The sequence below is a fragment of the Rhopilema esculentum genome, chromosome 4 (assembly GCF_057945365.1).
Source record: "Rhopilema esculentum isolate cy_ngs chromosome 4, ASM5794536v1, whole genome shotgun sequence".
NCBI classification, from domain to species: Eukaryota; Metazoa; Cnidaria; class Scyphozoa; order Rhizostomeae; family Rhizostomatidae; genus Rhopilema; species Rhopilema esculentum.
Window position 1 is genome coordinate 3,141,448 of NC_142818.1, and position 14,271 is coordinate 3,155,718.

General features: G+C 36.8%; 1 protein-coding gene across 1 annotated transcript in view; it reads left to right on the forward strand.

Annotated features, from left to right (window-relative positions):
- The window catches only part of LOC135690894 (uncharacterized), a 29,746-nt gene extending 21,177 nt beyond the window's left edge, over window positions 1-8,569 (forward strand). Inside the window, exons 13-23 of the mRNA XM_065208583.2 lie at window positions 37-150; window positions 389-502; window positions 762-1,135; window positions 3,892-4,332; window positions 4,570-4,657; window positions 4,767-4,880; window positions 5,635-5,748; window positions 6,115-6,228; window positions 6,568-6,681; window positions 6,925-7,038; window positions 7,247-8,569. Coding sequence (XP_065064655.2) covers window positions 37-150; window positions 389-502; window positions 762-1,135; window positions 3,892-4,332; window positions 4,570-4,657; window positions 4,767-4,880; window positions 5,635-5,748; window positions 6,115-6,228; window positions 6,568-6,681; window positions 6,925-7,038; window positions 7,247-7,620 — 2,075 coding nt within the window. The 3' untranslated portion in view covers window positions 7,621-8,569. The remainder of the gene's footprint in view (window positions 1-36; window positions 151-388; window positions 503-761; window positions 1,136-3,891; window positions 4,333-4,569; window positions 4,658-4,766; window positions 4,881-5,634; window positions 5,749-6,114; window positions 6,229-6,567; window positions 6,682-6,924; window positions 7,039-7,246) is intronic.
- Window positions 8,570-14,271: the final 5,702 nt, after the last annotated feature.

A 14,271-nucleotide genomic window follows, 5' to 3' on the forward strand; every position in this document is an offset into this window, starting at 1 on the left:
GCATTATACTGGGGATTTGAATTCAACTATCAACAGATATCAACGAGTGCCAAAGCTCGCCTTGCCAATATGGTGGAACTTGCAGTAATTTGGTAAACAAGTACAGTTGCTCCTGCGCAGCAGGTTACATAGGTACAAACTGCGAAAGCGGTAAGTAAAAATCCATTTTTCTGAAAGAATTTCGGCATTCAAATAAATTCGTAAATACGATGCAATGATAAGAAGAAATCCACGCATAATTTGTCCTTCAAGAATACATTTTCAAAGCATCTGAATATTTACAAATTTTCTGATTACATAAGAAAATATGCTTGTTTTTTAAAATGTTATATTTCATCGATCACACATCTCTAAAATAAACTTTATTAACCTCATTTCTTTTTCAAAGACTACAACGAATGCAGCAGCTCTCCGTGCCAAAATGGAGGAACGTGCAACAACCTGGTGAACCAATACTCCTGCACATGTGCCTCAAGGTATAGTGGGACCAACTGCCAAACATGTAAGAAATTGGGTTTGAGTTCTAATGTGATTTAAACAAGTATTTTTAACGATCAAATTAAAAACCACTGCTTTTCATATGATAGTGTAAATATGTTCTTTGATGACATGAACAGTATTTTGTTCCTTGATACAGTCATTATTTCTTAAGTATCTTGAACGTGTAATAGATGTAGCGATTTATGAATCTGTTTTATATATAACTAGAAGTTATCATTTATGTCATGGAATTTTTTTAGAATCTCATTGTTTACTTTTAGCAAATACAGGATGTGGTTCATATGCTCCAATGAGTGATCCTGATAGGAATATAAATTTCATTGATGGTTCTGTTACTTGTGACAGTAGCCTAACACTGGGATGGTACCGTTTTACGGGAGCAGCAGGCACCATGATGTACACAAGTTGCCCAGAAGGTTATGGAGTGAAATTCAGGTGTAAGACACACGCTGGTAGCTGGCTGAATGGGCCACTTCCCTCAACCAGTGATGGGATTGTGGATAGAAAAGTTTGTTTTGCGTGGTCGTCAAACTGTTGTTATTTTTCTACAATGATAAAAGTAGAAAATTGTGGAGGCTTCTACATTTATCAGCTGAAGGCTCCTCCTGGATGTAGCCTTCGCTATTGCGGCTACTAAGAGTCTTCCCGTGACACCATAGGTTGTACTTATTCTATATTTTAGCAACTAATGTCGTTTTCTTTTAATATAGCCATCCACTGATCATTCTAATTTTGCATATATTTATAGGTCAGAGGCAGGATAAATGTACATTATCTACAGGAACTACTTAACAATAGCACATAATTGGTTTTTGCTTTCTAAAACAACTGTAAAATGCGCCCCAAAAGGAATAGTAAAAATTTGATTGAATAACCCGAAGGAAAAGAATTAAAAAGGAGCAGTCACAACATTTTTTCCTGTATCTTTTATCTAAAATTTACTTTATCAAAATTTAAAAGTTGAAATTTTTATAATCTCATGCACCATCAAATATCAATATTTCTTGATTCCTTTAGTTATGAAATTAGGCCTTTTCTTACTAAGGAAAGTCTAATTTAATTTTCTATACATACTAGTGCTTAATTTTTCTGAAGCAAAAACTGATCAAGCTAAATTAGTTTCTGAAGTGTATTGTACTACTTAAGTTTCCTTTCTCTGTAACTTGTTACGGTAAGATTTCCTGCAAAAAACATTTATTTGTTTATATGACAAGATTCTATCTAAAACAGGAGCATCATGTATAAGAATTTCAAAAATAGCCTGGATCAGACGCCACCTATACCAAACGACGTTTGCCTTAGGCACACGCGAAACAATTGGGTCGACCCAAATCAAATGGCTCGACCGATATATTCGAGTTGCACGACTTTGGCACGATTTCAAATCGAACATCGAGCCTCTTATATGCCGAACCTGATGGATAAATTATCATTAATGACGTTCTGTCGCAAAATGATGTTGGGGATGCAAAAACAATTGAAGTTAACTTGGTAGCTAAAAATTAGGACAATCTTCAATACTCCATGTATCATTTCAAGATGTAATTGGCTCGACCTGTTTAGTTCGATGTTTGATTCAATGTCGTGCCAGGTCTGAAAACCTGGACTCATAATAAGAGAGTCTGCCATTCTTACCCAGTTTACGAATGGGCTAAGAAATCATTTTCTCAGCTGTGAAAATAGATCTTTCTGCGCACAAATCGATGGGAAGAACCGTACTGGTTTTATAACTTTTAATTTATTTTCCTTTTTAATGTTATACTTTTTATTATTAGGATCAATACTTTTTTTGTAACTAAGATTAATACTGAATGGATATGGTGGTTGGACATTTTAAAATGAATAAAAAAATGAAGGTCGAACGTTTTATTATTAAGTTCGGCACATGACAGGCTCGACGTTTGCTCTAGGCCTAAGATCGTCGCTCAATCAATTATATTCAATTATTGCAAATAAATTTTTAATATCCTTTTCTTTTGCTTTGTTGAACACAAAAATATAAACAGCAAAGCCACAATGAAGAAAAGAACTTTTAAAACACATTCAGTAGTGTTTTTTTCTATTAACTCTTCAACATATATGCTTTTTGAAAAAAGTATTATAGATACTTATAAACTCGTTATAAGAACGGAGTTAGCTAATATCAAAATACGATGCCACATATTCAAGGTAGCTTTTTAGACCGCACAGACAGATGACTCTGGCTGAGATTTTTTCTAAAATATGTATTTTCAATTTTGTTCTTCCTTACATCTTAAAACGCTCTCCTTTTCCACTTTTGACAACTTGCTTAGAGAATCACGAGTAAAGAAATTTTTTCATCATTTGCAAAAAGAAAAAACTTGCGATGTTTAAGGTTTCTTTGCCTCTGGATTGCTAAAGATAAAATGTTTTCTATTGCAGCTACTAGGAGTTCCTCTTTGATAAGTTTCTTACTATTAATTCTGTTCTTCCTTTATGTAATTAATTGCATACCGTTCCATCTTGTTCTTCTTCTCGCTTTCAAGTAGTAGTCAAGTAATATTTTCTGATACCGTCTCTGTTGTTGTTTGTGAAATATTTCTGAATTTCAACCCCTCTATCTTTCTCCTAGATCTTAAGATTATTTCAGGTTTTAAGTTCGTTCTTATAGCTGTTCCCTCTAAATCACAATGATTCAATGCTTGATTATCATCATTGGAACAACAAGGTATTGTTCGAGTATTAATGTCGGGAGCATTGAAGGCAAAACGATGAAAAATGTATGGGAGAATAGCCGAGTCACAAACTGAGTCACTTCAAGAGTCCAAACTGTTGGTTTTATCGTGGTAGAGCCGCAAAAATGTGAACAGCAGCAAAAATGAGAGTTCTGGCACCACGGGCCGTAGACACGACGCCTGAGAAGCGTTCAACTATAATTCACAATAAGCTTGAGATCTTTCTTACAAACTTAATCAGAGAATAACCGAATCACAAACTGAATCACTTCAAGAGTCCAAAATGTTGATGTTATAGTACTGAATACTGAATCGAGTGCTGGTACCGTTCTAGTGTAGCTGTGTGTGTCTAAAATCACACCTGTTCAATTTCTTGCTGTTTTTGGTTCGTTCAAAACAACATGATCATTGCGACCAACCAGCAAGCTTGACAGCAGGTAGAAAAAGCAATTGCAGATTTTTAGCTCCAAGTAGCTTTGAACGCATTGTCACAAGGAAACATTTTTCACTAATGCGCTGTTTTAGATTTGATGCAGCCTTGTGAAAAATTTCCTAAGAGAACGACATTTATTGCTAAGTGATAATTACATTATTTGATGTTATGCAAAGGCATGTTCTATGTCATTCAATTGCTGCTATAAATGTGCTTGTAAACAACGAACAGAGATTACTTTCTGAATTATTGTCATAAATTATTCACAAAAGCTACTTGTGCATTGATACCGCCTTTGTAAATTATTACACACGGCATTTGTTTACTTCGATCCCAAAAAGAGCAGACATGGACAAGAACAGCACAGTTTTATCTCAACTCTTTGCTGTATTTATCATTTCCAATGCCATCTACCGCGTCATTGGTAATGTGTATCGATCAGAATGCCGGAGAGATGCACTTTTCATTGCAACAGACAGAGACAAGGTTGTTTCTCAAACTGTTGGTGGTGTTTTGCAAACAATTAAAAACATCAGATTACCTCTTTGTGCAAAGCAATGTACTGGAAACAACCAGTGTCAATCGTTGAATTTCAAGAAGGATGCAATAAGTGAATGTGAAATTTTAAGCTTTAACAAAACCACTGCTGGAGCTGTAATAGAGAACAAGCCGGGCTGGATTCACTACGAACCAATCAACCAGGTAACTCTATTTCCAACGCATCGTTTTCTTTTAATGTTGCCGATGGGGAAACCAAGGATAATCAAACAATTAACTTTCATTTTTAGCTACTTCAAAGCAGCGCTTGAATATAATATCTTCAACTTCTTGTATCCTGTTTTTTCGGCATCGATTGTACTGTACCGTACTCTACTGTACTGTACCGTACCGCACTTTACTTTGCTATACTGTACTGTACTCTACTGATTCTTATTTTAGACAGGCCCAAGATGCCGCCTTGTAGTATGTGATCCTGGCTATCAATGTGTTGAGAAATGCAGCATATTATCTGGGTACGAGTGCATAGGTAAGATAATTATTTTATTTGGGAGCAAAGATCCAACAAGAAAATGAAGCTTTTTCATAAGACGATCTGCTTTAGGTAGCTTCTTTAGCATATCAATTTGTTTTTACAGATATCAACGAGTGCCAAAGTGGACCATGCCAAAATGGTGGAACTTGCAATAACTTGGTGAATAGGTACAGTTGCTCCTGTGTGCCAGGGTACAATGGTATGAATTGTGAAAACGGTAAATATCTCTTGCTAAAATATTTTTTATTTAACAAACAGCATCAAATTGAAAACATGAATTAAACATTAACAACAAGTCAGACACCCTGTCCTTTTCAAGTGATGACGGCTGGTCTTATATCCTGATTGATTGAAGGAACCAATGTCGACTTTTTAATGTCAACATTGGCTGAAATAATATCTAAATTGATGAAACGAACCAACATCTTTCATGTCAACATATTCAAAGCTGATTCAAATCCGCTATCATTATAAATTTGCAGTTATTTTTATAAATTTGCAGAATTATCGAAGTTAGAATCGGTGATGAAAACTGTATCACTTTGGATTTTGAGATACTAAATGTAAATTTGACTGATGGGCGCAGAAGCCTGTCAAAAATTACTTGGAATACCGAACAGTCTGCGTTGTATTATGATATCTATGTTTGTATTTTGATATCTTTATTTTCTTTTTCGCATGCTACCTTTTCCGCCCTTCTTTTTCCCAGAAGAATGTTGATAGCTTGGATAAATATCATGCATGTCACACAGAAAAAAGGAATTCCCAACTTCCGATACGTTTCTCTTCTTACCTTTTGCAAATGCAGCATTATTGCAAAAAGGGAAAGGAGGTGGCAAAATTTGCACTTCAAAACCAACTATCCTGTGCCAAGTCTTTTCACAAGTGTTAAAAAATTATAATAATCCTTAGTTGTTGCAAAATCGCATGAAGAACATTTTATTTGATAACTTAGATTTTGCTTATAACAGATATCGATGAGTGCAAAAGTAATCCGTGTCAGAATAGCGGAACGTGCAGTAACTTGGTGAATAAGTACACTTGTACCTGTGTGCCAGGGTACACTGGCATAAATTGTGAAAGTGGTGAGTTCCTTTTATTTCAATGAATTTAACATTCATACGTACCATCCAAGCCACTTGATAATGTAAAGCTACAAAGATTACGTTTCACCGATGGCAAAGCAAATAAATTCTATAATCAAAGTCAGGCAGGTGCCTTCCAAAAACTTGAAAGTTTGCGGCCCAACTAAGGATTCACTGAAGAACTCCTGGAAAATATTGAAGAATGTTTTCTCTCAAACCCCTACATCCGGTTAGTAACGCCCCTGTTTATTTGATGAAGCATGTCTATTTCAAATTTAATTCATTGTTCTAAAGAAATTCTTATACATATTTGCTGGATAGTCTCATAGAAAACGTTCCATTTGACCTAAAGCTGACTTTATATAGATATCAACGAGTGCCAAAGTGGACCGTGCAAAAATGGTGGAGCTTGCAATAACTTGGTGAATAAGTACACTTGCTCCTGTGTGCCAGGGTACGCTGGTATAAATTGTGAAACCGGTAAGTTATCAAATCGATACAAAGGTCTATTTTAGAACACCCTTTTACTTATAAAGTAAAAGTTTGATTTAGGTGTCCTGTTGGCTACAGTAGAAGAGGTTCTACATAATCTGGATGGATACAATATGCCTTTTTTATACTTTGGTTATATGTTATGTTGCTGTCTTGATTGAATGGAAAGTCTTTGAAATTCATTTTAGATTTTTAAAAGTGTGTCAACAACCCATGCATTGAGTGATTAAACAAAATATTTAGTGATTGTTTTGAATGATTTTTGGAATTTGAATGTGTTGCATTTTATTTAATACATAATATGCCTTTCGATTCAACTATCAACAGATATCAACGAATGCCAAAGCTCGCCTTGCCAAAATGGTGGAACTTGCACCAATCTGGTCAACAAGTACAGTTGCTCCTGCGCAGCAGGTTATGTAGGTACATCCTGTGAAAGCGGTAAGTAAAAACCTCCAATTCGTAAAACCTCGAAAGAGATTTCATTGATAAGATATAATGGTGGAAAGAAATCCATCCATAATAGTATTGTTTCAAAGCATTTGAATATTTACGAATTGTCTGATTAAACAAAAAACCAATAAAAAGTGTCTTTTGAATGTTCAGTTCAATCAGTCATTGATCTCGTATTTAAACTTGGAAAATAAACTTCATTAACACATGAACCTCGTTCTTCATGCGAAGACTACAATGAATGCAGCAGCTCTCCGTGCCAAAACAGTGGAACATGTAACAACTTGGTAAATCAATATTCGTGCACATGTGCCCTTGGGTATAGTGGAACCAACTGCCAAACACGTAAGAAAGTTGATATGATTTCTAATCTGATTTAGAAAAAATTATTATGATCAAATTTAGACTATTGTTGTTCATTCATACGACGCTGTTAAATACATTTTTTGCTGACTCTCTAGATTTGAATAGTAATTTTTCTCTCAATAAATTATATTTCTCATCTGAGGATGGTAATGAAAAAAATCTTTAGACTCTCACTGTTAACTTTTAGAAAATTCAGATTGTGGTTCTTATACAACCTTGACTGGTGGTGATAGGCACGTAAACTTCATTGACGGTTCTGTTGCTTGTGACAGTAGCCTAACACTGGGATGGTACCGTTTCATGGGAGCAGCAGGCACCACGATGTATACAAGTTGCCCAGAAGGTTATGGAGTGAAATTCAGGTGTAAGACACACGCTGGTGGCTGGCTGAGTGGGTCACATCCTTCAACCAGTGACGGGATTGTGGATAGGACAGTTTGTTTTGCGTGGTCGACAACTTGTTGCTATGGTTCTATTGCCATAAAAGTAAAAAACTGTGGAGGCTTTTATATTTATCAGCTGAAGCCTACTCTATGCAGCTTTCGCTATTGTGGCTACTAAACGCCTACCCGTGACACTATTGGCTGTAGTTATTCTATATTCACTGATCATTCTAATTTTGCATATATTTATTGGTCAGAGGCGGGAACAATGTACATCATCTACAGGAACTACTTAACAATAGCACATAGTTGGTTTTTGCTTTCTGCATCAACTGAAGAATATTCTCCAAAAGTAAGACCACAAATTTGATTGAATAACCCAACGGTAAAGAATTAAAAAGCAACAGTCATAAATTGTCTATGCGTCTTTTAGCTAAAATTTATATGATCGAAACTTCATTGTTAAAATCTTACAATATCACACACCAACAAATGTCAATATCCCTTAAATCCCTTGGTGATCAAATTTAGCTTTTTCTTGCTTATTCAAGTATATGGTTGATTCATATAAGGCAACTGAACAAAATAAACGAATTAAAAAAATCTGACCCTGCATATATAACTTAAGGTTCTTATTTGAGTTAATAATGAAAAATATTCTCCAAATAAACCCCCAAACCATTATCATTCATTTAATTCTAATATACATCATATTAAAACCTCCAAATTTAAAAGATTTCTCTTAAATAAACAGCATTATTGATAGGAGGTTCAAAAAGAGTCAAGTAACTAAGATTACTTGTCAAAAATCTTTGTAATATTTACTTTTTCTTTAGTGAACTGCGAAATATAAACATTAATGTCACAATGCAGTAAAGAACTTGCAAAACACATTCAATGGCATTTCTTTCTATTCATTCTTCTTAATATTATTTCAAATTTTTCAATAAATGTATTTACATGTAGTAGTGGTCATTAATGCTTACTCCTACCTTCAAGTAAAACTTTGAAACTTTCGTTTAAACTAGTGGCTGCTAATCACAATAAATACATAATGGTGTGTTTATATCACAGATGAACAGATAAATATAGATATAGATTTTAATGAATGTAGATAAAATTTATCTAACTGGCAATCTATAAGAAAAAGTAATAACAATCTAAAGAAATAACAATCTACAGGAAGAAAAGATCCTTTCATATCAAAGCATATGCGAGAATCGGAAAAATGATGGACCTGCTGCAAGTCTGATGCTCCTAAATAGAGAGTCCAGACAAATAACTAAGCAATGACAACAATAACGTCTTAAATCATATGATTTATTAGGTCATTATGTGAAAAGCAAAGTCAAATCAATGGTATTGATTTCGATTCATGGCGACAAAGCATTCATAATTGAATATGTCATGTTTATGCTCCGTCATAGCCTTGACAATTTTGGCTTGTGCAGTCTGGAGAGAGATATCAGAGTGTTTCTGATCCCTCGACATACATCGCCAGAGAGGGGCGGTCTGGTGTCAAAATCGCAGGTTGGCTAGCAAACTCAAAGGGCCCGGTTAAGGGCATGGCGGAAAAAGTTTGACCGCACCCACTGAAAAAGTAACCTTAAAATAGGGTTAATTCAATAAAAATTGATGATAAACCAATGTGATAAACAGCAGCAGCATATCGATTTTAATGCGTAAATTCTGACCCAATTGAATCCATACCTTTCCTCTCATGTAAAAAGGCCTTAAAATCTCATGTAGAGTTAAAAATCAAGAAAAAAAGTGTCATCACACATTTATATGCATTGTAGAGTGAAGAGTATGCTGCTAAGTGCATGTTGTACACTCTCTTTTATAAGAACCAGTAAATTTAAGTTCAGGCTGACTGTTCTTACTTTTTGCAAATTTATCTTAACTTTAGACTGGATTGTTCTTAATTTGTTCTAAAACTTATAGCGTGTCAGCAGTGCGATGGCCAGCTTTTCCACTCTAGGGTAGTGTTCAGGCATCATTTGCCAACAAATTTGGTGAGAAAACCTTCATTTGACGACAAGTTTGAATATTCACGAAAAAGCACCCACACATGGCTAAAAGTTCTCGTTTTTGGTTTGAGATAAATCGTTGTTCAAAATTGCATTTTACAGAAGCATAGTCTCAGCTTCTTCTTAATTTTGTTGTTCTTATTTTTTGAACAATTTTGGGGCTCTGTTCTTATAAAATTGTTCTTATAAAAAAAGGGTGTAAAAATTTAATACTGCTAAAATTACCGTAGTTGAATTAAAAAAACTTCCGAAAAGAAGATTGAAGCATGCCGAATCCAATTCTGAGGTTGTCTTAAGATATCAGTCCATATTTTTGAGATATTAACGTTTCCCGATTTGACCCCGACTTCTCTATTTGACCCCGTTCCCTATTTGACCTCGAGCACTGCCAATATGATTGGCAAACCATGGTGACGCTAGAACAAGTTGTGTTCGTTACCACAGATTTATTGCCCGCAACTCGCGCGCGATAGCGCGCGAGTGAAGGGCTTATAGTCTGCCCCGCGTATAAGTAGCATATGGAAGCTTCAGTTCATGTTGTCAGCACTTTTTCAGCAGATTTTGTCACTTTTCTGCTGCCATGACAACTGTCAATCAATTTCATTGTCAATCAATCGGCTTTGTCGAGGAGGTCGTTAACCGCCACCTCTTTGTGCGGAAGGGAATTATCTTCGGAGCGTTGCTCTGCCAAGACTCTGTTAAAGGCCTTCGGTTTTTTGGCACGAAAACGGTGCTGCATCACAGCTCTGTTCTCCGCAATGGATGGAAGTTTTGATTCGAAGTTTTGGGAATCAAAACCAGTCGAATGCCACACTTTTCTCCCAAAAACTCGAGACCGTACGAGCAAAAGTTATGATTGTTGGCACGAAAACGGTGCTGTATCACAGCTCTGTTCTCCGCAATGGATGGAAGTTTTGATTCGAAGTTTTGGGAATCAAAACCAGTCGAATGCCACACTTTTCTCCCAAAAACTCGAGACCGTACGAGCAAAAGTTATGATTGTCGTGATTATCGAAAAATAAATGTCAAACCCTCGAAAACTTCATGATTTTCAAAAGGGCGTTGGACTTAAATCAAAGGCAAACTGAACACCAAAAATTCTTGATAAAAAGAATAGTTTAGCATCAACTAGAGCAGCTGTTTTTATAGAATTGTGAAAACCCAAGATGGTGTCTTCTTCGAATATCCTGACCTACATTTTCAAAACAATCATTATCAAGGAACTAATTGTTTGCGGGCAGTACTAGCAAGAGCTATTTCTAGTTTATAGCAACAGGTTGTCAAATGGTTTTGCAATAGAGTTAAAACTGAGTGCAAACTTGTAAGTATTTTAAAGCCAAGGAAACCGCCGGTCTGTTTCTAGATATTCAAAACCGCTGCGATTGACCTTCAGGAATCTTCCACACTCATTAAGGCCCCGTTTACATGGGAACGGATCCGCATAGATCCGTACCCAAACTGGCTACGATAGGCCTTGCGTTTACACGGGCTGGGTAGGATCCGTATCTTTTCTGGGAGAGATCCGTACCTTTTTTGGGTATGATTCGAAAGCGAATTCATTTGGATCCGTACCTTCATCGGCGCCGTGTAAACGGGAAGATGAGGATCCGCAAAGGCACGGCAGAAAAACGAGACTGTTGCTGGGGTCAATAGAGGTTTTTTTCAGTTGTACGGAGCACTCATCATACAACAAAGAAACTACTCTCCCACCCCCACTCTTTTTTACACAGTCGACAACATTTCTGAACCCTGTCTTTATCTTGTTTATTTTCTTTTCACCTTTTTTTAATTTTTTCTTTATCCTATCTATTTGGAAAGTCCTCTGTTGCTGTTTCTGGATAGGTCTCGATAAATTTAAGTAGAATGTCTTCGTATTTCGACAAAACAGTCCCCCAGTCTTCTCCATTTTGCATTTTGGCAGCATTGTAATCCATAACTACTTTCATCAACAAAGCTGTCTCCTCGTCTGTCAATGTAAAAATGAACGCTTATCGTTGCTTGCAAATGACGCCATCTTAGATACTCTCCCGCCAAAATTAACAATTACCTTGTCATTGCGCATGCAAAAAAAGGGATTCGATTTTGGTCCGTTCCCGTGTAAACGCTTTATAATTTAGGATCCGATCTCGTGTAAACGCTAGTGGATCGTACCCATCATCATCATCATTAGCCTGTCACACCACTGCTGGCGGGTGGCCTCCACATCTTTCTCCACTCATCACGGTTTTGGGCACTCTGGGTCCACGTGCTGCCTGCCTTTTGCTCGATCTCATCTCTCCATCTTCTCTTTGGTCTTCCCTTTCCTCTCTTCCTGTCCCACGGAGTCCATTCTGTCGTTTTCTTAGCCCATTCGTGGTTCTTCATTCGTGCTACATGTCCTGCCCACTTGCCTTTGACTTCAATCACTTTCTCGATGACATCCTTCACCCCTGTTCTTGATCTTAAGTCTTCGTTCCTGATCTTATCTCTCCTCGTAACACCCAGCATTGATCGTTCCATGCTCCTCTGGGTGACTGCCAGTTTCTCTCTTTGGCGGTTGGTAAGTGACCATGTCTCAGCTCCATACGTCATTGATGGCAGTATGACAGTGTTCATGATCTTCCTTTTGAGACACATGGGCATTCTTTGATCTCTCAGAAACGTGCTGTACTGTCCGAATCTCTTCCAAGCAGATGTTACTCTCTCGTCTATTTCTTTCGCCATCTCATTTCCTGGTGTTAGCAGTCTTCCCAAGTACTTGTACTCATCCACCTCCTCCAGTTGTTCTCCATCCACAATTATTCCTTTCCTTCTCCTTTTCCTAGCTATTTCATTGCACATGATTTTCGTTTTCTTTCTGTTCATTTTCATGCCATCTTTTCTCCCTTCCTTGTTCAGATCGTTGAGCAGCTTGCTGAGATCCTCTTCCTTTTCTGCAAATAAGATGATATCATCTGCAAATCTCAGGTTGTTCAATCTCTCTCCGTTGATGTTAATTCCCACATCAACTTCCATTCTCCTGAATATTTCTTCCAACGCTGCTGTGAACATCACTGGTGACAAGGTGTCTCCTTGCCGCACTCCCTTCATGATCTTAATCTTTCGGCCAAGTGATTCGTTCCGAACCTGAGCAGTGCCTCCATCATATGTCTCTTTCAGGATGTTGATGTACTTCTCCTCTACGCTGTGCTGTTTTAGCGCTTCAAAAACAGCCTTGTGCAGTACAGAATCAAAGGCTTTTTCGTAGTCTACAAACGCCATATGAATGGGTATTTTATACTCATTAGTTTTCTCGAGTATTTGCACTACTGACTGCAGATGGTCGATGGTTGAATGACCTCTTTTGTAGGCAGCTTGTTCTGGCGGCTGGTGGTCACTCAGATTGTTATTCAACCTGTTCTTCAAGATCTTCATGAAGAGTTTGTAGACTTGGGAGAGTAAACTGATTGGTCTATAATTAGCAAGGTCTTTCTTGTCTCCCTTCTTAAATATGAGTGTTATAATGGCATTTTCCACTCATTGGGTATCTTTTCTTCAGTCATCACTCTATTGAAGAGTGTTCTCAGCTCGTACCCATATCGTACTCAAAAGGTCCGGATCTTTTGGATCCGTTCCTTTTTCTCTCGTGTAAACGGGGCCTAAAATGACATTTCACCATGAATCGTAATCAATGCTTTTAAATTCTTTGCCGTTGGGTTATTCAATCAAATTTTCTTAGTCAATATCAAGGACCGTTGAGCTGTGAATATGACATCAGTTGTGATAAGTAGCAATTTTCTGTTTTCAATCATCTGGTGCAAAGCAGAGTTATAAATCAATATATCTAGTTCATTTTCAAGATACTTAAGAGAAATATATATATATATATATATATACCCAGCTGTCGATCAAAATCGGCCAATCAGAAACGCGAACTCATGATTGTCGATGTTGCCCATAGAGTCCTAAGGTGAAAAGGAAATTCTTCTGTCTACACAAAAGCGGTTTTTCGCGTTTATGTAGATAGATTACAAAACTGCTAGATGGAACGACGACCGGGCTTTGCCAATGATCCGCAACATGTCGCCATTATAGTTTCTCACACCATCTGGGTTTTCCAGTAAATGGTGCCTGGAAAGCAGAATCGGGTGTTTTAGTTGTAGTTTTTGATTTGCAGCACTGAGGCAGCTGTTCTCTTTGGGGTTGAGCTTCAATGACTTTAGGACTGAAAGGAGGCATGATACAAAATATGTAATGTATGCTTGTGAAACCGGTATGAGCATCGTGTCAATCGACCTTGACAAAGTGATAACAGATTTTGAAATGAGCTGAAAAATATTTCATATTGGATGTGGATTATCAAACTTATTTTGAAGGCACTAAACATAAATACATGCTAATTGTCCAGGTAACAGCAGGAAGCTGCATTAATATACAGGAAAACCAATTGTAACCATTGCTTTAAAAGCAAGAAAACACTTGTTGAAAACATCAGACCTAGATTTTCATCATTTTAAAGGCAAGCAAATAGAAAGCTTAACTAGAAACTTTCAAAAACAATTTTTTGTTGATACATAATTTCAAATTTGCTTTGATAGGACCAACATCGAAAACAGATTTCAGCTTTTCCTCTTACACTCTTCAGAGCATAAAACTTTAGAATAATGATTAAAATTTTAAGCTAAGAAATTCAGTTACCCAGTTGTGGATTCAATTGCTCACTGGCCTATTTCCATCCATTTCTACCAATTGTGAATCTCATTCTATCATTTTCTTGAAAATTTCGGTCATGAACAAACCAAGATTACGCTGCTGGATGGTTGCAGATATTTTTTCTCTAA